Source organism: Ambystoma mexicanum, chromosome 9 (assembly GCF_040938575.1).
Source record: "Ambystoma mexicanum isolate Mex_15411 chromosome 9, UKY_AmexF1_1, whole genome shotgun sequence".
NCBI classification, from domain to species: Eukaryota; Metazoa; Chordata; class Amphibia; order Caudata; family Ambystomatidae; genus Ambystoma; species Ambystoma mexicanum.
This window is the reverse complement of record NC_090931.1, coordinates 1,080,617,073-1,080,644,495: the sequence shown is the minus strand read 5'-3', so window position 1 is coordinate 1,080,644,495 and position 27,423 is coordinate 1,080,617,073. Positions and strand designations below refer to the sequence as shown.

General features: G+C 43.6%; 1 protein-coding gene across 1 annotated transcript in view; it reads left to right on the top strand.

The window, feature by feature from the left end:
* GALNT5 (polypeptide N-acetylgalactosaminyltransferase 5) overlaps positions 1-15,587 on the top strand; it is a 359,001-nt gene extending 343,414 nt beyond the window's left edge. Inside the window, exon 10 of the mRNA XM_069616407.1 lies at positions 6,400-15,587. Within this exon, the coding sequence (XP_069472508.1) occupies positions 6,400-6,543 (144 nt within the window). The 3' untranslated portion in view covers positions 6,544-15,587. The remainder of the gene's footprint in view (positions 1-6,399) is intronic.
* Positions 15,588-27,423: the final 11,836 nt, after the last annotated feature.

Genomic DNA, 27,423 nt, shown 5'->3' with positions numbered 1-27,423 from the left:
AAGAGGCTTTTTCCCACTGCCCAGGTGGTTTTGTCCGCCATACCACCAACAACAGTATGGACCACTCATATTGGCTGTTGTACCCAGCAAGAAGCTGGAAGGTGTCTGATTAACAGAAGCATGTCTGATTTTATGTCCGCTTGTGACATGTTTTTTTGTAAAAATGACGTCATTAGTTCTGCAAATGCAGAGTTATTCCAATGAAATGGCATTTTGTTGTTCTCTATTGGTTATGCTATTTTGTTTGTTCATCTCCAAGATGCACTCAAAAGGTTCCTGTCAGATTCTGAGGATGAAAATAAAACACACAAGTGTGCAAAACCGAAAACACATTCTTTGTGGGGAAGCAGATAATAACAAAAAACAAAAAACAAAAAAACACTACAGCTCTTTTTAGAACCACCCCTACAAATGAAAGCCCTTACCCTGATTGACATTTCTTCCCCCACTCATGCACGCAGCACGAAAGCCTCATCCAGGGATTTTCAGGCCGGTGGCCATGGAAATGGGACTGTGCAGGCTGAGGGATTGCGCAACAACATTTCTGGGTGTGGTGTGTATGCAAGGGTCTGTTGTACAAAACTGCGAGTGCTACATGGAGAGCGCACGTGCCTCAATCTGCGTTTCTCACCATGCAGGCCAATGAAAATGGGACTGTGCAAATTGTCCAATCAGGTGGTCAGAGTGTGCGTCACAGGAAAGAGCGGACATATTTTGATTCATTACTCTGTGTAGTGAGGCTGGCAGAGATGGCGAGAGGCACAGTTTTCATAGTGGGTGATCCCTTTGTGGTAGATCTGCTCCAGTATGCTGTGGAAAGAGGCTTTAATGGCAATTTCAATTTGGAGGAAGTGGACGCTTTGTGGTGTGGTGTCGCCGTCCGTACTTTTGACCATTTGCTTGCTGAATGTCGACGAGTGGCAACTTTCGCTACTGTACACATTGTGGTCCTGCACTATGGAGCATTGCGTTTGGGTTCCATAGCTTGTTCAAGTGTGTACGGTCAACTCAAAAAGATGAAGCACATTTTTCCCACTGTGAAGGTGCTTTTCTCATGTATACCACCAAGCCCAGTATACAACAATTCCAATTAATGTTGTCGGCAGCCAGAGGTTGGAAGGCGTCTTATCAACAGAAGCATGTGTAACTTCTTACATGCTGCTGGGATGTACTCCTGTGGGAATGACAACATTGGTTATCGATATGTGCACCTTCTCAATGGAAATGGCAGTTCATTGTCGCACAGTGGCAATGACATTTTGTTTTCCAATCTGCAGGCTGCACTGAAGACGCTTGTAAGAATGTGAGGCGAAGTACAACAAACAAAAACACTTATACAAACTGGAAGCACCTTTAAAAAAAAATACAAAACGGTTCTTTTGAGAGCCTCCACTACAAACGACATCCCCTGCCCTGGTTGACATTTATTCCCCTACACCTGCACGCGCACACTTGGAAAGGTCAGCGGACATTGCGACAGTTGCAGGGTACAAAATGTATAGTACAGATGGTGTAGAGATTAGAGATTAACAATTAGGTAGGTAGGAATAGGAGCAGGTAACAGTTTTAAGCAGCCATAGTGTCCAAGGAAGGTGGCTGGACCAATGTGATCCATATTGTCCACCAGGGCAAATTGAAGTCAAGATTTTGATCGTGGTCATAGTGTGCTGGGGACCACGTCTGTGTAAATCATTAGGGAGCATTGCAGAGTAGCTGCAGAGAGGGGTTCTCTTACCAGCTCTTGACAGGTCCAGACAGGGGCCTTAGTGTGGGCCTTCATGCAGGGGGCCGGCTCTCATGCCTGCCGGCTCCCAATAGGTCCAGATAACACAAGGCAGGCCAATCACCCAACGAGTATGTATGCATTTGATTATTCATACCAGAGCTAAAATAAGCGATATGTGATTTCCCACCAGTCGGCGTCCTCAGAGCATTTAATTATAATATTGAGCAATATCAAAGACAAACCCTTCTGACCGTCAGTGCCTAAGCAAGTAGTTGGCCTCACACTCCAGCAAGAGGTGCTTTCAACTTTCTTCATCGTCAATAGATTTGCAAAGACGACAGTGTCTATCAGTACGTAGGAGACCACGTCGAGGGCCTGTAATATCAAGTGTACACAATTCACTAAAATAAAATCTAAAGAATGTTGTTCAAAACCTTCTATCTGGAAATTTAACTAGATAAGATGGAAGGTAGTTCAATTTCCTAATTGTGCATTTCTAGTGGTTGTATACATTATATCTTCTAAGTATATCATGTTGATTAGTCCAATCCCAATGTGTAATTTTTAGTTTTACTCAATTGGGATTTCCCAATAGTTCCTCGATGTTAGAGCATATTTCATGTAAAATATGTCCCTGCCAAATAGACTCCTTGTCTTTAAAAGGTGATGTTCTGCGGGGGCGTCAGTATTTTACTGAATAACTTGAGTTTATTAACGATAATAATAGAATTAAGAGTTTGTAGTCCATTTTTTGTTTATTTGTGCACCTAGGGGAAGGCCGGGTCAACTGAAGGATTTATTTCAACTCCTGACAGTCTTGAAGAGCCAACACCATCTTCACTATACCCTCCTCTGTAGCCTATCGCCCTGCATATCTAAGTGTCAGAGTTTAGCATGATGCCTATTTAGGTGCAAAGTATGCATTGTAGTGGATGCACATTTTATATTTACACCCCTATTTAAGTCATGGAATTGTATAAATTAAAAAAGTGTAGAAACCCTAATGCTTTGCATGGACATTTCCATTTAGGTCACAGCACCACAAGTGAGGGTCTGGAAAGATTGCACTTCAAATTCCCCATGAACTGAGTCTGCTCTAGGGAATATCAAACATAGTTGTAAGAATTGTAAAGGGACGGACCATAAATAATTCCTTTGTAAATAAGGCATTTGCTCTTGGATGTGTATAACACTCAACCTACATGTGCCACTCATGCAGATTGTATGTGTGAGCCAACACTCTACATGTCAAAGCATTTTGCATGCTGTTTTGTTTTAGAGAATCTGTTCATATTAGCACCACATGTTTTTTCCAACGATGGCACACAAATGTGGGATATTCTTACTGTGAATTGGCCTCAATATATACATATGTTGGAATTGTGTCACCTTAATTGTTTTTTCCCACCACCCTCAATGAGTGAAAGGTCCTTCATAATTTAGTTGAGTTGTACTTCTTTCACTGGTGGACATCTCAATTTACTTCTTAGCATATGATTTGTTCCTGGTCATATATATGTACATGCACATAGTCACATATTTTGCAGGAACAATGGCTAATTTACTTTTTGAAGACTACTGTTCCAGCAATTTAGGTGTGGCTAGAATGTGAGTTAGTGTTCAGTTATTCTGCTGTTTAAATATGATGCAAATCAGATCTACTGCCTAGTTTTCATGAAATAAAGCTTAACTTGTTTTCTGATTTTTCAATGATTTTGCTGGGAAGAAATAAAGCAAATAAAGTTTAGTAAGAGATTGTGGGCCTCATCACAACTTGGGCGGTAAGCCCTCCATGTGGCAGTAACAGAATTAGCACCAGCAATACCACTCCTCCAGATCACGAGCCGGAGCAAATACAGCTAAATGTGAAATCAGCGAGCACTATTACAGCTGGTGCTATTACAGCTGGTGCCATTACAGCCGGCGGTATCTGCGCCGGAAACACGAAGCGCAATAACAGCAATATCACAAGTCCATGTACGGTGGTATTAGCGCAGAAAACAGATGCTAATACCACCAAATACACGGCGCAATTACCTCCAGCCTCCTGCTGGAGGTAAATTAACACAGGTGCCAGAAATGAAGCCACAGGTGATCCGAATCTACTGCAGAGGCCTACATAAGGAACACCCCTACCGCAAACACTGTTTTCAACACCATGCTGCCACTACCCAATGAGAGCTGGGACAGGCAGCTGCTCATGCTGCGCCTGGAAGTAGAGAGGCAGGACAACCAGGCCAGGGCACAGAGAGTACTGTGGGGGAGGAGGAGGAGAGCCCAAGCAAGACATACACCCATCTCCAGGATACAGGCCCTCACCCTGGCGCCTCACTGACAGCCAGATTGTCACCCTGTACCACCTCAACAGTTACACCATAACCAAGCTGCTCACCACAATACAGGACAACATAGGGAATCAGGATCAACAGCCAGACAGCTCTGCCCCTACTGCTGAAGCTAGTATCCATCGTACAATTCCTTGTAACTGGCACCCTCCCACACTCCGTGGCCATGATGCATGGCATGGCACAGCCCAAATTCTGTGCAGTGTTGGCCCAGGTGCTTGAAGCCCTCTTGTGGCAAGTGCAATACCAAATCACATAGCCTACCACCCCAGCCCATGTGAATGCCATAAAGGCACAGTTCTAGGCCGTTGCCCAAATGCCAAATGTGATAGCATTTCTGGTCTGTACCCACAGTGCGATGGTGGCCCATGATGCAGTGCACTGTAACCACAAGCACTACCACTCCCAGAATGTGCAGATGACCTGCAACCCCCAACCTGTACATCACCCACTGCTGTGCCCGATATGCTGGTTCCACCCATGATTCCATGGTCCTACTGAACAGCACACTGCCCGGATACCTAGAGATGCACAGAGGACAATGGACGTGGATAGTGAGAGAGTAAAATTGCCTGCATGCATGTGCAGAGAAGCACTTGGCCAAATGGGGGGATGCCAATGACTACACAAAGCATGGCATGACAAGCAAATGTAATAGACGTACCTGCCCACCTCCCGCACCAACGTCACAGTACAGCTGAGGGAGCATGGACATGTCGGACATACTTCAAAAGCGAAGCTGATGTACACATACGGAAGTAACTCCTAACACAAACATTACTACAGGTACCACAATGCAACATGCACAATCCAAAGCAATGCTGACAAATGGCCATATTGCATCACACAACAGCAACCCTGCCAGTAGCACAGTCATGTCCCCAGGTGCGTCCAGCCCGCAATGCCGACCCAGTGGCCCCAGAAGGCTAGTGAGGGCCGATGGGAAACCCAGCATGCCACATGCATGGTAGAAATACACTGCCACAAGACAGCCACCAAGTGGGTAGCACATGTCATCAACAGACACCTTACATAACAACTGCTGCAGGAGAACAGGGTGCATGTGAAGTGAAAACAATGCATGATACGAGTGACACAGCATTCATGGACATTACACAGGCCACGAAATTAAGCCCTAAATGCATGCACGTGATGTCCATTAAGGCAGGCTTCCAAGGATGTCCTGCTCTGCCTGTTGATCTCTTGCATTCTGCATGCACACAACAGTCAGAAGATTCCTCCTCCAGGTTGGGAATGAATGCAAAATTAACAGTAGTCAGAGATGTGGTCTAGCAGTTAAGTGGCAGAATCTTGAGAAATGTTCAGATACCAAACTGATTCATCTACATGTGTCTGACATGGTAAATATGTGTTGTGTAATATAATGCACATTTAGAGAAGAATAAGTATGTGGAATGGTCTAATGTAGTCAGAGGTCGAAGTGGACAAAAAGAAGTAGTGGGACTATGTTCCCTAATGGCCTGCACCGCTCCCCACACACCCCATCGCTATACCACCTCCCATGCACAATACAAACCCCAAAACACATGCACCTGCTTTTTAAGGGAATGTCCAGTGCACTGCACTGAAAGTGCAAGTTTCAACTGCTTCCTACATTTTTATTTTAAACAAAACCATTCCGGAACGGTTTCTTTTTAAAATAAAAGGATAGGAACCGTAAAACTTAATTAAAAGAAGTAGAGGAGCACCGCTCCCGACCGCTCCCGCCCACTTCGACCACTGAATGTAGTTCTAATCACTTGTGCCTATCGCTGCCCACACTTCTCCCCACCTTTCACCTGCTCAACACATCCTGGTTCCTATATTGTGATCTGATCTCTAATAGGCTGCACCTGGTTCCTATATTGTGCTCTGATCTCTAATAGGCTGCACCTGGTTCCTATTTTGTGCTCTGATCTCTAATAGGCTGCACCTGGTTCCTATTTTGTGCTCTGATCTCTAATAGGCTGCACCTGGTTCCTATATTGCGCTCTGATCTCTAATAGGCTGCACCTGGTTCCTATATTGTGATCTGATCTCTAATAGGCTGCGCTGCGCTGTTCGTCTGAAGCACCTGACGTTCCTGATTCAATTCATAATACTGTGTTAGCGCTTTATTAAATACCCAAATAAATTATGTATTTCGACAAAGTATAGCTTCAATTTTGGATTTTTGTGATTTTTAGATTTTCTTTTCAATCTCCAAACTCACCTTTGTTTCAAATAAATATTGGTATTAGCTGTTTTTCTTTTTTCACAAGAATGGAAGTTGATCATCGACATGGGGACTTTAATGAAATTCTGGTTTTTTTCCTAATTTTTATTCAGACGGATCACATTGTCATGGAGTTCGTGCAGCCGCCAATGTGTTTAGAAGTGAACCCCCTTCAGAAAGTCCTTCGGTTAAACAAGTGTGATTCACTCAATCAGTACCAGAAGTGGAAATTTGGAAAGTATCTGGCAAAAGGATGAGGGCTACGACAAAAGAAGGGGGCGGGGGAAAGCATTCTTGTACAAGGATGTGAAGATGTTCTACAGGACTGCTGCAGCAAAGTCATGAGCTGAAGAGTAAATCATGTCAGAAATACTAAACTGGTGGACGGTGAACACACTTCTATACAATGGAATCAGGAAGAGTCTGGAATCTCTGGACATTACTTCGGAAAGCCTGTATGTGTCTGTCAAACCTTGAGAAAGTGTATGTGTGAAAATCATTCTGTGCCTGGTGTTGATATTCTGAGGAAAATCCACTGAGTTCTTTTTTCTGCATGGGTTTGATCAGGTGGCTCAATGTACTATCACTCTGCATGTGGGATAGGTCACAACATATTGTGCAAATATTTGGATTTTATGGGTGCAGTGGGTACCCTATAAGATTGTCTTCCATAATCACCCCTCAGGGGCTCCCAACTACATTAGTGAAAGCTGAAACAGCACATGTTTAGGGTATGCACATAGGCAATGCATACTGTGATGTGGGTGTAAGTGGGTGGCATTGCCACTCATTCTGGCCAATTGTTACAGAAGTCGAAGATCTGCCATTTCCACTGTGATCCCACATTACAACTGTTTCAATGATAATGTAGGTGCCTTTGCATTCCGCACGCTACAATGAAAAGCGCTCACCAGACAAAAACGTGCACTCAGAAGGCAATTTGGAGGGCCATTGGACCCATATTACAAGAGTGAGGCCTTTTATGCTCCGTGATCATGGGGCTCATTTGTCCATAAACCCTGAACTTTTTCAATGCCCCCATTACATTTTCTCACTACATCAAGAACCTCAGCGTACATCTCAGCCCTCAGCAAGGACTTCAGAAGATCCGCCCAGTTCGACACAGCAGCCAATAGCACCTTGCTACAGGCCAGTCTCCTTTGGAAAACTGCTCCTCTACAACAATCACGACCTGAATGCTGCAGTCATCTACCCTCAGCTACCATTTGTGCAGCCATAGAAGAAAAAAAAACAAATTACAGGTCGTCATATGCAAAGTGCAGTCTCACATGCCCCAATAATGCAACATCAACTGGCATAATCGCCATATGTGAAAGCATAACGTAAAATGTGCCGATGCTGCCATCATCAAGTGCCCCAATAACACATTAAATAAAACGAAAAACATGTGTAAACGTTTAGGGGATTCTGAAGTAAGTTGTGAGTACAAGTAAGTCTACTGGTCCATCTTTGCCTGACAGTATTTTTCCCATAGCCTTTTAAGAAACCTATTATGTAAATCGACTTGTATATCTTCTTTATTCATGAACCAATAGAACTTACTGGCGAAGAAACACATTTCTTTATCACACATCAAGCTGCCAACTAAATTGTATGTGTGCGTGTGTGGATGTATTTCATGGTCTTACTGTTATGATTTGAAATGTCTGTATGTTTCCAACGTCACAAAGCACTTTGTCAGCACCCCAAAGCGCAAGCAGCTCGTCACAATAGTAAACAAGGAGTGAGGGAAAGAGGGGGTGGCAAATAATAGGGAAAATAGGGGGCACGTGGGAGGGAGAGTACAGCTTGCTGGATGATGTCTAGAGATTTAAAGACAAGTACAGGCAGAGTGCATCATTACACAGCAAGGGAGGACAATTGCCAGTGAAATGATCCTAGTAGCAGCACAAGAGATTTACAAAAACCATGCGACAGTATCTAAATCCAGTGGAAAGCAACATGCTTAAGTGGAATTTCCACCAGTACACCTTTCATTCAAATAAATAAACAGGGACAGCAGAGCCTGGCTTCAAGGGCTGGTATAACACAAGCGGTCTCATAGGAGCTGTGAGTAGAGAAATCTGAGGTCCTCAAAAAGAGAATAAAGAGGTCCAAGTAACGTGCTTCATGGGATGGTGCCATACACAAGGAGCTATCACTGCATTGTTTTAGCGTTCTGTGCCATATCAGGCGGTACATATGCATTTGCACGTCCGTTCAGTTCCACCAGCAAAGGCAGCTCAGCAGCAACATCCCAGGCGAGTCTCTTCTGAGCACGTGTAGCATCGCCATCTCCACACGTGTGTTCCTGCTTGTTTGTGGCGTCATCAACAAGGTGCTACTGGGGTGCATCCTCTCTCTCTAGGCGCAGAGGGCAAGCCATCAATATCTCAATCTCCATTCCGAGTGTACTTTTCAACATTTGCCAAAAGGTTGCAAGCCCCCTTCTAAGGAGATCAAACAAGGCACGATAACGTGTTCTGTGAGCTGTATCACTTCAAAAGTGCTCATCATTCTGAACACATCCACCAAGACAATAGCACCAAAAAGCCAGGCAGTCCTTTGATTGACAAGTGTAGAAACTCAATCCCCATACTCGTGTTTCTGCCTTGTTGGGTCTCAGTGTGGTGTGTCGTGATTGAGGTGAGTGTCCCTTTGGGCACAGGGTGTGAAGGGCCACATCTGGATTAACCTCACTAATTTAGGAGCAACCCTATGGTTTATGTTCGTTTTTCCTTTTGGTATGGTTTCTTTCTTTGTGTCACTGTGCACTATGTGTCATTTTTATCTTTTCTTTCTTGACTGTCTTCCAATGTTATTGTGCTTGTGGTTCTAACTCCGTGGGTTTCTTGATCTATTTGATGTTTTCCCAAATGGTTGCAGGTGGAAATTGGACCAGGAGCCTCCCACCACATTACCTGCTAATATAATGTTGGATATTGACTGGCAACCACACAAGTGCCTATAGAATGTACTGAATGATCCCTAGTGCGTTCTTTGTTAGGGAGATGATATTGTAAGGTTACAAAAGCCTTTACTTGCACTACACCACAATGATGAAAACATAAATATGTGGCTGGCATCCCAGGCCCTTTTAAAAGAGCTAAATTGGCTGTAAATAAGTGTACAACTGTAAGGCCACGGTATCCTTGGCTGAATAGAACAACCCACAATGTTTGAGCGGTTTAGATCCATTATTGTTTCAGGTCATGATTAAACAGGTGTTATTGTTAATAATGACTTTACGTGTGTATGTGTTTGCACTTTGTATTAACTGAGCTTCCATTTATTTGGCACACTCTTGTCCTTTCCTTAAATATAGCCTTCTTGCTTGAGATCTTTGCATGCAGTGGCCTTGAGAAACGTCATTAGCAGGGTATGAATGGAAGAAATACATGGGCAACAAATACATCTGAAGGACATTAGACATATATTTGCATTGGAATATGTGCGTTTTGCGTTATGGTAATATAGAAGATGTACATACTTTTAAAATGTGAAAAAATAGAAACGGAGGTGCAATCTATATTTTAAATAATGTTCTTATGTGCTCTTTCATTAATGGATGACGTTGGATTATATATTGTATGGTGAAAAGGGAAAACACATTCTGTACTTATACATATATACATGATTTGAATGTGGTAGAAATGTTGGAAGACAAGATTGATACCTTTGTGTGAAATGTATTTAATTGTGTAAATTATTATTTCCTAAAAGTAATAACCGTTTTGGATAGTTACATTGTTGTTCTGTTTACATGAAATAATGAACCAAGTTTCGCTTGTAAAAGCTGAAGGCCATGATTCCTCTTTCACAGTTTTGCAAAGACAGATGTGCACATATTCATATCTATATAATGTAGCATACATTATTTTGCGACCTTTCACATGTTCTTCTGACTTACTGTGTATTTCTTGACCGAGTCTTTAAGGCAACTAAACATCAGTCTCTCAGCACGTTGCCTTCCACACCCCCTGCCATTTTCTGTTGACTTTTCTCCTCACTCTAATTTGTAGCTCACCTTTTTGTGAGTCAGCCTTATATCCATTCTCTCATGTGTCTTTTCAACACTCTGCCGCGCTTACTAACATGGACACTTTTATCTGGAGCAGTACAGCTGAGCGAATTGTTGTGGTGTCCGTGTTTTCTCTGCTGCATCAATGCTCCCATACCCTATAGATCAAGACGAATGCTCATAGTCCTACAATCTCACAGATGGACCTGCTCTGCCAAATGCCTTGCTGCTGTCAGTGAGTTGATACTCATAATTATTAGGGTATTTATTGAGCGCAGACCTAGCTTTGGGAAGCAATGGATCGCTTTACAGTCGTTGGGGGGAGAGCACAGCAAGGAGAGCGGAGAAATAAGTGAGAGGGGAGTGCACGGGAGGGGAGGGGAGGGCAGACGTTTGGCTGCAAAGGATCTACAAGCAGCCAAGCGAGGGAACATTGGCTAGAAGATCACCCAGTCTCAGCTGGGGTGGGGAGTGGAGGGTGTGCAGACCTAGGCAATTAGGGGAGTTTGCTTAGTAAACTAGAGACAAAGGAATGTGATTTCCACTTTAAAAGGTGTGCAATAGACTATTACAGTTTTGCATACAGTTATTTCAGCAAATGTTCACATTTCAGAATCTGCCCTTTATACATCCTAGAATTAAAATAAAATAAAGCTTCTGTTTCAAGTGGCTTTCTTAAACGAAACCAAGACATGTTCAGTTTATAGGCAAGAGTGTTGGGCCCATTTACCTGTGCATGTTATTGTCTATGCTTTGCAAATCAACTATATAGAGCCTCAGCTATAGCCTTGCCTTTCAAGCGCTATCCTGCTGATGTATCTGTCCACTGCATTGTTTACATTAAATTTGTTTACAGACGAGCCCTCCAGAATATGAAACCATGCTCCAGATGGACTTTATAGTTATCTGTAGAGTGGTAGCGCAATCTCTATTTCTGTGTGGGGTAGGATCAATCCTGACACTTCTCTGTTGCCACAGTTTTTACCACAGGGTCTTGGCTAGACATCTGCAGACGTTGTACTGTGCTTTTTTTTAAAATTCGAGATGCACATTTACTTTGGGTGCGAACCGAATATAAACCAGACACAATAATAGTCACTGCACACTTTCACAGTTATGCACTTGGGCAACTTTATATTAATTACTCAGAAAGCCAATAGCCAATCAGACCATTAACATAGCTGATAAACATGGAAACATTCGTGCTAAGCGTTTTCATTGGGTACATGTGTCAAAAACATTAAAACATACTTTGAATCAATAATTACTTCTGGATTGGATCAACAAAGTACTTGAAACATAAGTGATTTCCCTCTAACCTGAAACATCCTAGCTGGCACTTTGGCTATGAAAGCAAATGCATTATGGATATAGCTTCAGTTCTCATGTATTCCCTAGCCTTACCTAACATTGGATTAGTAGCAAGATTATGCTTTCTAGATTGTGATTGTGATCCCTTGTGCGCTAATGAACCCCCCATGCTAGCACTTTTTTTCTGGTTACTTTGTTAACCCCTTAGTACCAGAAGGAATAACACAGTTCTGCCTTCCGTTTCCAGTCTGACAACTTTGCCAATTAAAATACTCTTCAGAAAAGGGTCCTAATTGATTATTGATTGACCGATGTATACTTACACTGGGCTCTTTTGCTTTTTGGAAAGACTGTCAGGCCCTTCTTGCTACCAAGCATGATTTGGCTCGTTCCTCGCTGGACACTTCTCCGACTCGAGATGTGTCCTTCAAGGAGCCATCTCTGCAGCTACACCAGTCTCCGCCCTCCCAGGACAGTCCCCTCTTTCAGCCAGCCAGCTGTGCAGAAGCAGTTTCTCCCTCTCTGTAGATACACCGATCTCATGAGACAGCTATGCATGGTTGCCCCACCTTCCTCCAGCCAAGAGAAAGGAGCAGTTCTCGGAAGCTGGAACCACCAGAAACCAACCTAAAGTCCTTGTCTTCCTTCAAGCCTTATTAAGCCTTTCAGCGGGACATACTTCTTATGCTATGTCCCCATATTTCACTTTACCATTTTCCAGCCTCTCGTGTGACCTCAGCTGTCATCTGTCATATCATGTGGCAGAACTTTCGAGCACTTTCCAGCACATTCCCTGCCTCCCTCTCGTGTAACTTTCCAACCAAGGCTTAAATGACCTTATGACAGTATTCGGAACACACCACCTCCCAGTAATGTTGCATCACTGTCCTCTCTCTTCCTCTTCCACACAATGCACATGATATTCTTTTAGCAGATACACTGCAGGCTCTGCCTCACAAAGAGCTGGCCTCAGCTCTCAATTTTCACTTCATTTCTGAAACTGGCAAGGATCAGTCAGCGTTTTGTTTGTGCGCCTGCTGCACGACATAGTACACCCAGACTCTGTGGCCTAACAAGTCTAGCCCACACAACTCACCCCTATACTATTTGTTAATACCCAATGTCACCCCCCTTTGTTGATCCCAATACTACATGTTAGTACCCAATGTCACACTACACATAGCATAGGCTGCACCAATTCTTTAGGTCATAGTCCTTCCTACAATAGTAGTTTTATCGAATGGCCATGAACCCTACTTTTTCTCAACTCCAGTCATGGTACCGTATTACTAAATTGAATGTCATCAAACAAAATCATATCCACAGGCTATTTACACATGCCTGCTGTACATAAACCCCAGCTACCATCATGCACTAACCCTCACAACGTTTTCAAATGCTTCTGATGTGTTCTACTGCCTCTGTGCCTTCAATGCTATAAGATGTCTTTGTGTTATCTGCAAGCAGCCATAACATACTGTGTTGCTGCTTTGTGATACACAATTAACCGATGCCTCAATATTAACTCTTGTCAATACTGCAGCAAGCTTGGGGCTACAGAACTGGGTTCCGTTTCTGTATCTTATTGGGTCCGCTGAAGGGCTAGCAGCATTGGGCATAGTTGCTTCCTCCCATTGCGCATTTCTATCTGTCCACCCAGCTGAGTGTCATCTGGGCCTCTGCTCTCTCCCCAAATTCCACTTGGTAGAAAAGCTGCAGATGCAATTCAGAGATACACTGTGGCCCGGGGATCATTCGTGTCCATTGGATCTTTGGCTTTTTCTCAACCCATTAGGTCTTGCTAAGGATGATTTTCTCTGTGGTATCTATTTCCTTTTGTGTAGTGGCTCATCGTCCCTTTGTACTACACCCTATGGGTGTATAGGTCCAGGAATGATTCTATTGCACATATGCCTATGTTATTTATTCTTCCAAATATTCTGCAATACAAGGAAACAGCTGTTGCCAGCCAATTCCACCCCTCCACCCCACATTCATTAGGAGGGCTGTGTTGGAATGGATACACTGTAAGGGGTGCCACATTACTATCCAGACCCTCCATTCCACTGCTAGAGAATGCCTATATGATCAGTTAGACTTGACTTCATGATAAACCTCTTTATGGGACATGGCTGTCTAATATCTTAATTCAAAACGGATGTGTGCATTAATCAACCTTTAATATATTATTTTGTGTAAAATCTAAAATGAGTTTTAGCTCTAAATGACAGACCAACCCTTCATCTGTTTGATGCAAAGCTTGCCAATTTTACCAAAAACAATTTCAACCAATAGCACTAAAAAAGGTGTTTGGGAATGGGCAAGCAACACATTCCTAAATGCAATTGTTACAGTTTCAATATATTAGTTTAATGTCCCTATTTTGAAACACATGTTTTTCTTTAAGAACATTGTACTAATTACACACTGATCCATAGCGCCGTGTAAACAACTCATCCTGCCAGCTCCCTTTGGGCTACCACGTTCTCCTTCTACACTGACCAACATTTGTCAACAGGGTATCGCTGTCTGTTGCTGTCCAGAGGCTGCCTCCCCTAATAAGGACATACACGTCTCCCACCTAATTACAGGATGAGGCTAAAGGGTCATGCCAGTAATTCACGAACCAAGATGGATGGAGCTGGTCCTCTCCCACCAAGTTCACACATTGTCTCAATTGTTCTAAGTCTGTTGTTAAAAGAATAAATAGTGAGGATCTTGGGGGGGGGAGTAAGCAGTTACGTGACACTGACTCTGTCTTTGAATAAATATGCTAGCGATATATTCCTTTGCAGTATTGATGAGGCAAACACTTTACCATCATCTTGATGTCAACATTCTCAATTTCTACTATTCATATTTGTATGATCATCTGCTGCACAAGAGTTTTAATTGGGTCAGAAACCCTGACTAAAGGCAGGACTCAACACAAATGCATGTCCGCGTAATGTATGATGCATGTAGATACTACATGTGAATTTGATTCTGCATAATTCTCTTTCTATACCCTAATCTGATTAAGCATTTAACTCCCGCCTGGGCCATGAATGCGACCCCCAATACATTTGGCCAACTTTTCAGTTTTAACAAAGACATATCAAACCATGTCTTTGCGTAATTTCTCACTTAACATGAGCCACAAACCTCAATTTTGCAAAAGATGTCTGCTGATTTCCTTTCTAACTACGTTCCTTACACCCGTTTGTTAACTAGTGTGCATAGTCATGTTGTGGGCTACCTAAACAGTGTTCTCTTCAGTTCATCGGCTTACCCTTCCCTTTTCGCTACACTAATGGCTGTTTGTGCAAGGCCTCTGCATTAACAGTTCAGTAAACCTCAGCATGGCTGTGTGTCACTGAGATAGGTATGGAAAGGTTTCAATCATCTAGAAATCTCTTGTGTTTTGGCATGCATGTTTACATTGCAAACCCACCCTTTTCTATCTTTTCTTTTATGAGCAAAGCCATTAGGTTAACATCCACATAAGTGACACTGACTGCTTTTAAGTGCCAGTATCTTCCAGGCTTCTCTGACCACACGCTTATATTAGCCTTGCTCTGTATGTCAGATACCTCATCAATTACACTATATTTTGTAAAAGGAACAGGCAAAGGTCACACCCGATTACTAATAACACACACTTACATTTGAAAGCATGTTACTGTGAGTTTGAATTCTGGTTAACGATGTTATCAGTGAGTCAAACCCGATGTTTACTTTCAGTTGTCATTATAAGATATTTTGACTTGTATTTTTTCAATACAACCTCTGCTTTCTTTGACATATTGATCCTTTTCAGCATTGATAATGTTCTGTTTTAAGCCGTAAAGTATTCCTAACTTTAAAATCCCCTTCCCTTTCATTGATTGAACACTTATATTGTGCAGGTGATCTAAAATCATGTTTTTCTTTGTGCAGTTTTAAGGGCATGCTTATGATCACACCATATTAAAAACCTTCCTACCTGAATGAGTGTCTTGTTACTGAGTCCTATTATTATACTCATTATCTTCAAAAGGGGATGCAGAAGGTAGAATGGTATACTCTGGGTCTGTCTCATGCAGAGATGTGGCAGGGCGTCCACTTCACTTATGTAGAAGAAAGTGAATGAGATGCACAAAGGCTATCAAAATGCACAGGAACCGATACCCTGTGACTTCACAAGACAACTCCAACATGTGTATTTGTGTTTCTCCATGCCAATATGCCAACCAGCAAGAAAGTGCACCTCCACACTTGCGCCACAACTAGTTGCAAACCATACTGCCCATGCAGAAGATGTATGGTTGAAGACTGCATTTGAGTACTCACTAAACGACTCCCATTGCTACACAGCCACATTGAGTGGAGTTGAGAGACTTCTTCAGGAACTGTATAATCACTGCTTACTTCCAGGACCATGTATATATTTAACAAACAGATTCCAAGGGCCTGAGATCACCGTCAATGGTCAACCCCCTCCACCCGTCCCAGTCCAGCATTATCGGAAGACTGACTTAGTTCCCACAACATTTGTATTAATCACAGTTAAAAAGGATTTCTTATAATACATTTGAAAAAAGAAATTTCTCAAAATCAGAATGAGGACTTTAAAAACAGCAATTCCATGGATGCCGAGCCAGTGGATAACGGAAGGGGCTAACGGTTGTGAGTGCACAGAAATATGATGTAACATTAATGGCATTAGTTAGTGATATAACACAGTAGAAAACGTCATGCATGCAGGAATACGTAACCTTACCAAGTTTGACTACATTATCACGGAAACTTCCAGAGTGTTCCCTGTTTATATTCTTCCAGCAATGCATACGCATTCACTGAATTCTACAGGACACCTGCATGTGCCTCCATTTCGAAGGCTGTTCACAAATATGTTGACATTTTGCTATAACCTTTAGCATACAAGACCAATGCATTCCTACAGTATACATGTGATACCATAATCCTGGTTGAAGATTTATTTTAACATTTTACCCAGAGACAGAAACTCCTGTCTCATTTGATGTGGAGTCGCTATATATCAACATTCTACAACAAGCATCAAATGCAAGTCTTCACTATGCCCTTAAACACATTTTTATAGTTGAACGCTAAAACATTGCACTTGTCAGACGATTGTTCATATATAACAGTGAATACTAGCTACAAAGAAGAGGAATCACTGTAAAAGCTTTTTTACTTTCAATCTGGTCAGTTTATGTACGGTATGTTAAGTTGACTTACACTGTCCACTGCTACCATTAGCATAGTCTCAAGGCGCTCAAGTGGCTCTCTAAGAAAGCGGATTGGGTATGTTAGTAAGAGAAGAGGGATAGGATAGAGGCTGTACTCTTCTTTTTGTGCTTGCAGAACCAGGAGGAACTGGTGCCTTTGCATGCCGGCTTTCTGAGCATGTTTGGATTGTGTGAACTGACGTTATTGTATCCGAAGGGCCAATGTCCAGTTTCTTGGTTGTTTGTTTTCAGCAGCCTGTTGTTTCAGTGGATGTGTGTTTTGTGTGTGGTAGTCTGGGCCTTTGGGTCATGTGATGTATATGTGAGGTATGATGGAGAGGAGTGAGGATCAGGGTGGTTAGTGCTTTCTGATTAGTACAGTGTGGTTGTTTTATTGTTGGTTCAAGGATCTGTACTGTCCCTTGATTGATTTGTGTTCACAGTGAATAATTGTGGGAGGTGCCCATTTTTATTCTAGTCTTGGTGAATTGAAAAGCCAGGTTTTCAGTCATTTTCTGAAGGTAAGGTGATCTTCTGTCGTTCTTATTTCCTTCGAAATTGAGTTCCGTAGATTGGCTATTAGACGGGTGAATGTGGTTACTCCAAATTTCCTTTTTTCAGAGTGTTTTGTTTCAGTTTGGAAGTTGTTGCTTCATCTTAGGGTTTTTCCTGGTTGGTAGTTGTTGATTTTGGCTTGATGGAATTCAGCTCCTTGTTCGTGTAGTGATTAGTGGGCAATGCAGAGGGCTTTGAAGTTAATGGCCCTCATTACGAGTTTGGCAGTAGCCATGGAGCTATTAGCTCCATGGCTGCCACCAAACCGAGCTAATTTACCGGGTTCCTGCAATATGGAATAACCGGGTCATTCCAACATTGGAGGACCCGGTAATTCTTTCTTGCAGGAACCATTTCCCTTTCCCATTTGAGTCCCCATAGGGCTCAATGGGAATGGGGAGCGAGGTAACAACGGGCACATTACAGGTGTCCCGTTGTTACTGCGATCTGGGTCCCACGATGGGAAGCTTGTAATCGGCCCTGACAGAATGAAGGTGGCCAGTCCCGTACCAGCCCCCTTCATTCCGTCAGCGCCTGCCTCATAATGAGGCCCAATGTGTTTTCTCACTGTGAGCCAATGTAGGCTTCTCATGGATGGAGTGATGTGGTCTCTTCCGGTTAGTCTGAGCAGGTTCCTTGCTGCAGTATATTGGATGCGTTGGAGTTTTTTAGTGAGATGTTCTGGCATTCCAAGATAGAGGCTGTTCTCGTTGTCAGTTCTTGATAAAACTAAGGAGATGATTGCAAAGGTTCTGTGTGAGAAGAGGAGTTTAAGGTAGGATTCCTCTAATTAGTCGGAGGAGATAGAAGCATTTCTTAGCTATCACATTGACGTGTGTCTCTAGTTAGAGCCTGTTTTCCATGAGTATTCCCAGGTTTTTTATCACTGCATATGCTTCCAATTGGGTTCCCACGCTTGGTGACAATTTTTGAAGAGGAAAGCATTTTTTTCAAGCAATCCAGCAGACATTATGCTATTTCAAAATTGGCTTAATACACACAACAACAACTTGAAATTCACATGTTCACATGGCAACAAAAACATTGTGTTCCATGATATGTGGCTTAAATGTGAAAATCTAAAATTATACACATCACTTTGTAGAGAACCAAGGGATAGGAAGAAGTATTGCCCTTCTATAGTCAGCACCCCTAACTACCAAAATAACATTTGTCATGTGGGCAGTTCCTCAGGATCATGCATAACTGTAGGAAAGCCACTGATTTCACACACTGCCCAACATACTTTAAACTTGTGGCTACCCTAAACGTCTTATAACAATTGCACCAAAAAGCACTTGTACGTGATAGGAAGGATTTACATTCCCCAAAAAGTACAATGACAAATTCAAACAGAATGACTTGTGTGAGTATCGACAACAGGCATCACACACTGATCGTCACAACCATCCATAAAAAGTGCCATGTTACAGGAAACAGTGGACTTACATTGAAACCTGTTTGCTTGTAAACAAGCTCACAATGTAAACACTCTGTAACGACTCCATGTCCATCACTAGATGTTGGGGGCTTTCTGCAATAGCGGGGCATTACCCATGGGTAAAATGTGCATCCTATCCTTTCACTTGCTGAATGGACCTGGCAATATATTTTCAACTGCAAAACATCCTAATGTTGTCTACTTTGAAAAAATCAATGTTGGAATGACCACCAGAAATATGAGAACATGGGTCCCAGAAGACAAATATGCAAGCGCCCATGGGCATACACCACTAGGTTGAAAACATTTATTTGCAAGACAACACATAGTAGACCATGATGGAAGTAATGAAACATGTTCCAAGTCTCTGCAACGTTGACAGACTTCTTGAAGAGCCACTGTGGATTCTCCTTCAAAAACATCATATTTATGATCTGAATTAACAGGTTGTGTGGTCTGTTCTTTTACATGAGTAACATTATATATCTGGAGCCCCTACTTATACTTTGGTTTGTTTCTTGCCCCAGTGATCATAACATGCTAATCATTTTTGGTTATGCTCCATAAAAAGACATTTCCAGAAACTCTTTTTGTTTTTATTCATATTAATATTTCCACCGGTTGCATATGTGGACTCTGGTAACCTTTTGAACAAAATGCTAAACATTGTTTTGAGGCACTTTCTAATCCTTGCACTCTTAGCACTCTTCAGCCGTGTTTTCATTCTTAGTCCCATTTCTGCAGCAGACATTGTGGCTTCTAAATTGCTAGCATCATCCACATCAGTCATCCATGCACCTGTCTGAGCCAGACACGTATATGTGCTTCCAAATGGAGAATGTGAGCACACATGGTATAACGCTACCAGGAAACATGTTCATGCCCTACCCTGGAAGATGTGCTCACCGCGACACAAGGGAAATTCTTTTTCTACAGAGTTGCTTTTTTTCTCTTTTTTTAAAATCCTTTTAGCCTCTCGCCTTCCCTATTTTAGGTGCCTCAATTGAATATATGCATTGTAATATTCCAGGTTAGCTGCATCTGTGGATTATCTCCTGGGCACATAGCGCTCCGAATAAGACAGGTGCATGTTTTAATTACTCTATACGTCTTCGCCTTTCTTTCCCCCTATCAGCAACAGTCAGAGAACGTATTATTATCACTTTGGGGATGCTGGCGGCTCCTCGCCTAGATGCCATATGAATTGTAGCTGTCTTCTGCTGAACCCTCTCAGGCCTGCGGCCTTCTAGATTAACTCCAGCTACACCAGGGCCCTTTCAGTATGGGTTTGTCCTGGATCCCTGATCCTAAATGGCCGGCAAACACAATCGTTCTCCAAACAAGTCTCTGCTCCTTAAGGATGTTGGGCATGGGTCTTTCTCCATTCTTGATTTCCTGTCTTCACTCCCATTGAGGCGGCTTTGAGAGTGGTTCATTCCAATCCAATGTATACATCAATCTTAGCAAGGCGTAGTAGTCTCCAAGCCCAGTGGAGACAACTACCTCATGGAGTGCCACAATTCATTTGCAGCAGGTCCCTTGGTGCCTTGCTACTGGCAGATTTGTTGGTGGCAACTGGTGGAAGTGACCCTCACTGTTCCACTGTGCGCACTTTGCCACAACTCCATTCAGTTCATGCTCCTCAACAAGAAAAAGACCTGGCTGCAATAACTAACCCCTGTCCTAATAACGCTCTGCTGTACAGGTTCCAAAAGACTGTCATGTGTACAGACCAACCTTCAGAAGTACCACCTTACAGGTAGGTAAAGTGTGAATTTGTCACTTGGTATGCCAAAAGAGCTCAAGACACCTAGTTTCAGTTATGTGAGAGTTGGCTGCAGAATACACCCTTACTTGTGTTAGGAGGGGGTTTCCAAACAACCACTATAACTGGTCCAAAAATAAGCACATTTTGTAAACTTGTAAATGGGAAAAAATTGTTTGGTCATAACTTCATGTCTTTCCCTATCACAGGAAAGGTTATGATATGGCATTTATAACGCCCCTATACACAAGTGTTTCAAGGGGCGACGAGACAAGGGAGGGAGAACAGAGGGAAGACAGACAATGATCTAACTAGGCAAGGTGTCATTCAGATCGCGAAAGGGAAGGGGGAAAGGAAAAGTGCGGGGGGGGGGAGTGGAAAGTGCAGTACATGGTATAATAAATAACAATCTCATAAAAGAATGGCCAGCTGGTGGCAGTGCAGGGTGAGTACAGACATAAGTGTTGGTGGGGGGACTGTAGAGATACAGAAAACAGTCCCCAGGTGCAGGGGTTGCCCGGAGGGCAGTGTAGGCGTACAACTGGCAGGGAGAGGGCTCGAGATAAAATGGGTGGCCAGCTAACCAGTGCAGTCTCAGTATTAGTCAAGACTTCAGCAGGGGACAGGGGGAGAGAAAGCAGAAGCGAAGAGGAAGGTTTAAGGTGCTTCCGGAACCGAAGATGGTTCTCCTCAAGTTTCAGGGAGGCAGGGAGGCTGTTCCAGAGGGAGGCCCCAGCTGAAGAGAGAGGTTTGCCACCAACTCGTTGCTTGGAGAAGCGACTGACTATGAGGGAGTTGGGGGCGGATGAGCAAAGAGCTCGAGAGGGAAGATATTTAGGAAGAGTGAGTTGAAGGTATTGAGGCCCCAGTCCCTCGAAAGCCCTGTGGACGATGCAGAGGGTTTTGAACTTAATTCTCGCAGCCACTGGGAGCCAGTACAGAAATTTCACTCCCGGAGAGATACGATCCCTGGGCTTGAGTCCAAGGACAAGTCTCGCAGTTCTGTTCTGGATGAGTTGCAGAGGGCGTAGAGTAGAAGCAGGCAGATTTAGAAAGAGGCTGTTGCGATAGTCCAGCCTAGCGAGAACCAGAGCTCTGGAGACAGTGAGCTTCTGGGGGAACGAGAGGAAAGAAAGAATACCTCTGAGAAGGTGAAGCTGGTAGTGTGACTTCTTAGAGACATCAGAGATGTGAGGAGAGAAAGAGAGTGTGGAGTCGAAGATGACCCTGAAGTTTTTAGCCTTGCAGGTGGGAGCGGGAAGAGGGCCAAGGAAGACCGGCCAGAGAGCTACAGGAATGGAGGCAGTGGGGGGTGCCGATGAGGAGAATCTCAATCTTACTGGCATTAAGGCAGAGGTCATTGGCGGCACAACACTCCTGGATAGCAGACAGACGATGAGAAACAGAGAGGGGGTGGCCCAAGGTAGCCTGAAAATGAGCTGAGTGTCATCCGCGTCGCACTGAAAGTTGGGGCAGAGAGCGGCAATGCAATGGGCAAGGAGTGCCAGGTATTGGTTGAACAGCCAGGGAGAGAGGTTAGACCGTTGGGGACACCACAGGTAGAGAAGAAGATAGCAGAGAGGAAGGACCCGAGTTGGACCTGCGAGGGTCGGTCAGAGAGAAAGTGTTGGGTGTCCTGACCCACGTTTGAGCTATCATGCTGCAACATTTGGTGCTGTGGGCTTAGAAAATCCAAGATGGCCAAAAAGCCCACATGTGCGCCAAAATCCAGGAGAACCACGCAGTTTGTGCACACTAAAATGGTTGCCTAACTTGGCACCAACCAGTGCGAGCAGGATGGGCCGGGGTGCCATGAGTCAAATGTGTGCCAAAGGAAAAACCGCACTTTAAAATCACCTTTTGTTTCTCTGAATGCCAGCTCAAAAAGCCTATTTTCAAACATTGCAACACATCCAAAAATCTCACTGAACACCAGCGGACATCTAGCAGAATGAAGTATGCGTGCATACTAAATCTGGGAAGATGAAGAGCCCAAAACAATGTTCATAACAAAACTGGCTGAGCTATGCATGTCAGCCGCCTAACTGAAACTGGATTAAAACCACCAAAATCGAGATGTTTGAATTAACTGAGTGACCTACTTTTGAGTGTCACATAGTTTGTAACTGTTAAAATGTCATAGTTTTGAACTTAGAATCAGCATTCTAGCTGCATATGTAAAAATTGTCTTGACTTAAACTGGGGAACAAATAGTGACATTTTACCTGAAACCTGGCTTAAGGAAACTAGAATTCTGCCCGACAGCTACCCCCGACAGGAGTGGGGGCTTGCTCAACAAATGCATTCCCAGGCCTGGCTGCATTCTGTTGCTCCTGCCAAAAGGAGGTCACACACTCTCTGATTGAATTACCAGGGGATTGCAAGAAACTAAAGAAAGGGCCCAGGCAGATGGTTTATTGGGGGAATCGTAAAATAACTTCCTCTTGGCAGAAGCTGGGAGGGGCAGGGTCTCTGAGCTTAGCAGAAACTGGATAAACTGGTTTCTCCACCATGTGACCTGGGAAGACACACCCCTGTTGGCCAGAATATGATTTTAAGAAAGATGTATAACTCATGGTGCGGACTTGTCAAAATTATTTAAATGATACCATAATTCTTGTGATTTTTCTGTGCACGTTTTAAGACGCGTTGGGAATTTGTGTGATGTTCTGGGGCAAAACCCTGCTATTTATGTATACTACAGACTCTGTGTTTAAGCTAGAGACATGGGAATTTACTGGAGTATGTATGGACAGGCCGTGTATATGTGTATAATTTTTAATGAAAAACCAATATTGCAAAACCAGTTAAAAAACGCAAAATGTTGCCGTTTCTGAATGCAAGCTCTTAGAAACATCAGAGTTTGAACAGAGTATACCTCATGTGATACGTGATGGGTGCATGTAATTTCAAACCACTGTGTATCTATGAAATATGTCTTTAGGTCAAATATAGATTTGTGTGTAATTTGACAGGGGAGTGTCCTTTCTGCAAGCCATTAAATGACATCATTCTGACACACAATCCTGTTCTCCAGTGAGAACGCAAAGAGTTCTCCAACCTATCAGAACTCTGAAGGGGTTGGGCCTAGAAAGCTAGCCTCTCCACCCACTTTCAAAACACATAAAAAGAGACTGCTGGGACAGGTAGAGACATTCAATTCCATTTGCTGCGGAGCATGCTGACCGACGACTTCACATCCAGAGATCCTACACTTAGACTTCCAAGCTAAACAGAGACTACAGAACTTTGAACCAAGAAGGCCCACTGCAAGCAAAAGTATTTGTCAGCAGACCCAAAAATCATTTGCAGACTATCAACAGCCGGGCGAGCTGTTTGAATTCCCTGCCTAGAACATTGCTGTGTCCGGAGAAAGCGGGACCAGGAGCCGTGCAGACCGGTGCTAGACCAGACCAGCAGAACCCAAGATCCAGGAGCAGTGCCGGTGACCCAGAAAGCAGAGCTGTACTCGGAACCGGAGACCAGATCGCTGTGAAGTGCTGTGCGCAGTGACCGGATCCGTGACAAAGTCGCCTTCCTGTCCAAAATCTCTTGTGAGTACTCAGCAAAACTCAGAACCTATCCCTTAGTTTAATATAATATAATTCAATCTATTTAACCTAAGTAGAACTGTCACCTGTCATTTTCTAGCTGCAAGCTGTAACCTGTCGCTTTGAACTTTTAAAATTTCAAATCCGAAAAACTACCTTTATTTAATCGTCCGTATCTCTGGAACCGTTTGGGATAGGAACTTGATTCAACTTTCCTCTGAAAGCTTAGAATTCCAGCTTTTCGAGGAACCTAGAACCGACTTGCTACTCCTTATACTTTTGCCGTAATCGTGATTCACGCATTCGCAAATTTTGCCGCGATTTGCAATTTGGCCCGATTTCTTTACTTGTAAAAAGATAGCTGCTTTTGCCTGAACTGCTAAATTTCGTTTGCCTCTTAAGAACCATCCCTGAATCATTGCTAGAGTGAGCCTGAATTCATATTAACTAGATACCACTCACCCTGAACCTCCTGAAGGGAATTAAAAGCATTTTCAGCATTTTCTCACTGCATTGTCACCATATTCAAGAATTTTGCCTGTGTTTCAAAACTCCTATTTGTAGTCTAAGGTTGCTGGGGTGAACTGAATTACATTTGATTGCATTTCTAAGAACTGTGTGCTCTCCCCTTCATTTACTTACATTGCATAAGGGGGGGAGTGGATTGCCAGAGAAAAGTGATTACATTGTTTTGTTGAAATCATATTGAGTATTTTCTGTATTGCATTTTCATTCAACATTGCATCCATCTGAAACTAGATAAAGCATTCTCTACAACCTTATTCTTCTGTTCCTATTCCCAAGCGTACTACCTCATCCTTTATACTACTCCTGGGTAATCAAATCAGTTTATTAGTAGAACATTACCCATTGTTATTAACTGCTCATGTTATGAAGTGTGATATTAATTATTAATTTATTATAAAGTGTGATATATATATATTGTTTACATTTTCAAATAAACCGTTTAAACTTGCAAAACAGAACTACTTCTTGGCTCAGTGGGGTCAGGGGGGTTCCAAGAGAGGGGTGTTATATAGGGGTAGTCATCCAGAACTCATGAACTGGACATAAAGATATATCAATAAGGGTTTCCATTCAGTATCCCAGACTAGGCATTGACTTAGCTGTAGTGCTGGATTGAATCCTCTTACAAATTGGGGGCTCGTCCGGGACGTTTGGGTTAGATCTATCACTTGTGCAGATTAATACAGTGTGCTAACTGACAGGAGACATACATCCGGTCGGATCACCACGCTGTGTTACGCTGTAAAGCACTCCTCAAAGGAACGCTCTAAGGAAAAGGTCTGTTTTGCAAAAATAAAATACAAACTTCTGTAAGTCAGGAAGGAACTCAAATTACAGAATGACGACCTTGGTAGATATGAAAATAGCCAGAGAGCACTTCTTACATAAGCTATTTGTGAGAGGTGAGTGGACTCATCTGGACCAGACGGTCTGGTTGCAGGCAATTGCACCCCAGATCACTGAAACAGGGTCAGATACATGGAGAGACCAGGGTCCCTTACATGTGGCCCTGAGTGAACTATATATGGCCCCTAAGGCTAAGGATGAGCACAACAAGATTGCCAGGGTAGCGGCATATTTATATTTACATATGGGAGCCATGCAGGACAAATGTGCTGAAGGTCAAGATCTGGCGAGTAGGCAACTGCTGGCATTACAGAAGGCCCAATCTGATCTGGATTCTTCTGAGCAGAGGCTGCAGAGGAGCCAGGAGTCAGAAAATGATAGTAGGCAGTATATCATTAAAATAAAAGAGGACATGAATATACTGCAACAGGAAAAGACAGACCAGGATACCAGAATTCTGGCTTTGCAGAAGGAGCACCAAGACAGTTTGAACTCCTTGCTGCAGAGCAGGAAAAAGCTGGAGCAACAGATCAATTTCAACAGGGCATGCACAGAGCAGGTAGCCACCCTGCAAATCCAACTAGAGAGAGAGAAAGAGGAAAGCAACAAATTGATTTTGAAAGACCTGGATACCCAGGCAGAGTTTGATGAAGAACGCCAGAAAGCTGGTGCCTTTCAAAGGCAGAGGGACGACCTGGCGTCACAAATGCAGGCTCTTGGTCAGGAAAGGGATACCTTAGGCCAGGAAGTCTGCCACTTAAAAAGGAAAATGGAAGAAAATCACCTGGCCCACCAGGGACTGGGTGACCTCCAAAAAGAACACCAGGACTTGCTAGAGCACACCAGGAGGGTGGAGGAGGCTCTGGCAAGACAGGAGCAGGCCAGTAGGGATGGGACTCAGGAGGTAACCCTCCTGCAGCAAAGACTGGCCCAGTGCTCCAGGAGCAATCAGGAAACTCAGAGAGAGAATGAGGTTCTCTGCCAGCACAATGATAGGCTCCAACAACAAGTAGCGATGCAGGAGAGACTGATAGAGTCTAGTAAGGCCTTAACTGAGGAACTGAAGGCGCAGGATCTTGCATTGCAACAGGGAGCAGGGGCGGATAGAGACCAGGTTCGCTGGGAAAGGGAAACTCCTGAGCATAACCTCAGGAGCCCTAGTACCAGAGGCCTTTATCTCTCTCAGTCCCTGGACTATGCCACCCCCATGTCCCCTGGCGCACATGAGCACCGGGCCACAGGGATGGCAGATTACTATCCAGCCGGAAGCATGGGGCTCATAGGCCAGTACCTCCCAGGAATGGATGGGCGGGCATGCGGGTATGGGCACCCAGGCACAGTGCAATTTAGTGGGGAACCCCAGGAGAATAGGCCCATTAAGGGCATCCTGAAAACCTCTGCCCAGTTAGGTCAGTGGGTGGGTACCCATCAAATCCTGGCAGCAAAGAGGAATCTGAAGACTCCTCTGAACGGTACAGGACACAGGAGACCAGGTCCCCACATTCTGCCAGCCACTCCCAGGCTCGCAGAATCCGGGAAAACCTGGAAGATCAGACAGGAACCTCTGGGAGCAGTGCCTCTGAGTCAGAGGATGAATGGACCAGGGTTACCCGAACCAAAAAGGCCAATAAGGCAAAAAGGGCCTTGCTTAAGGACCCATTGAAACAGATTAAGGCAATCAGGAGTGTCATCACGCCTTATCATAAGAACGCCAAGTACTCTGTTTGGGAACACTTGGAGCTCTATGAGCAAATGATGGAGACTTTTCATTTGAAGGACAGCCAAAGCTGTATCCAATATGTAAAGTGGACATTCTCCCCAGAGTACTCCAGTTTCTTTGCGGGGCTGGAGGACCAAAATCATTCAAGGTGGTCCACCTATAGGGCGGCCATATTAAAATAAAATT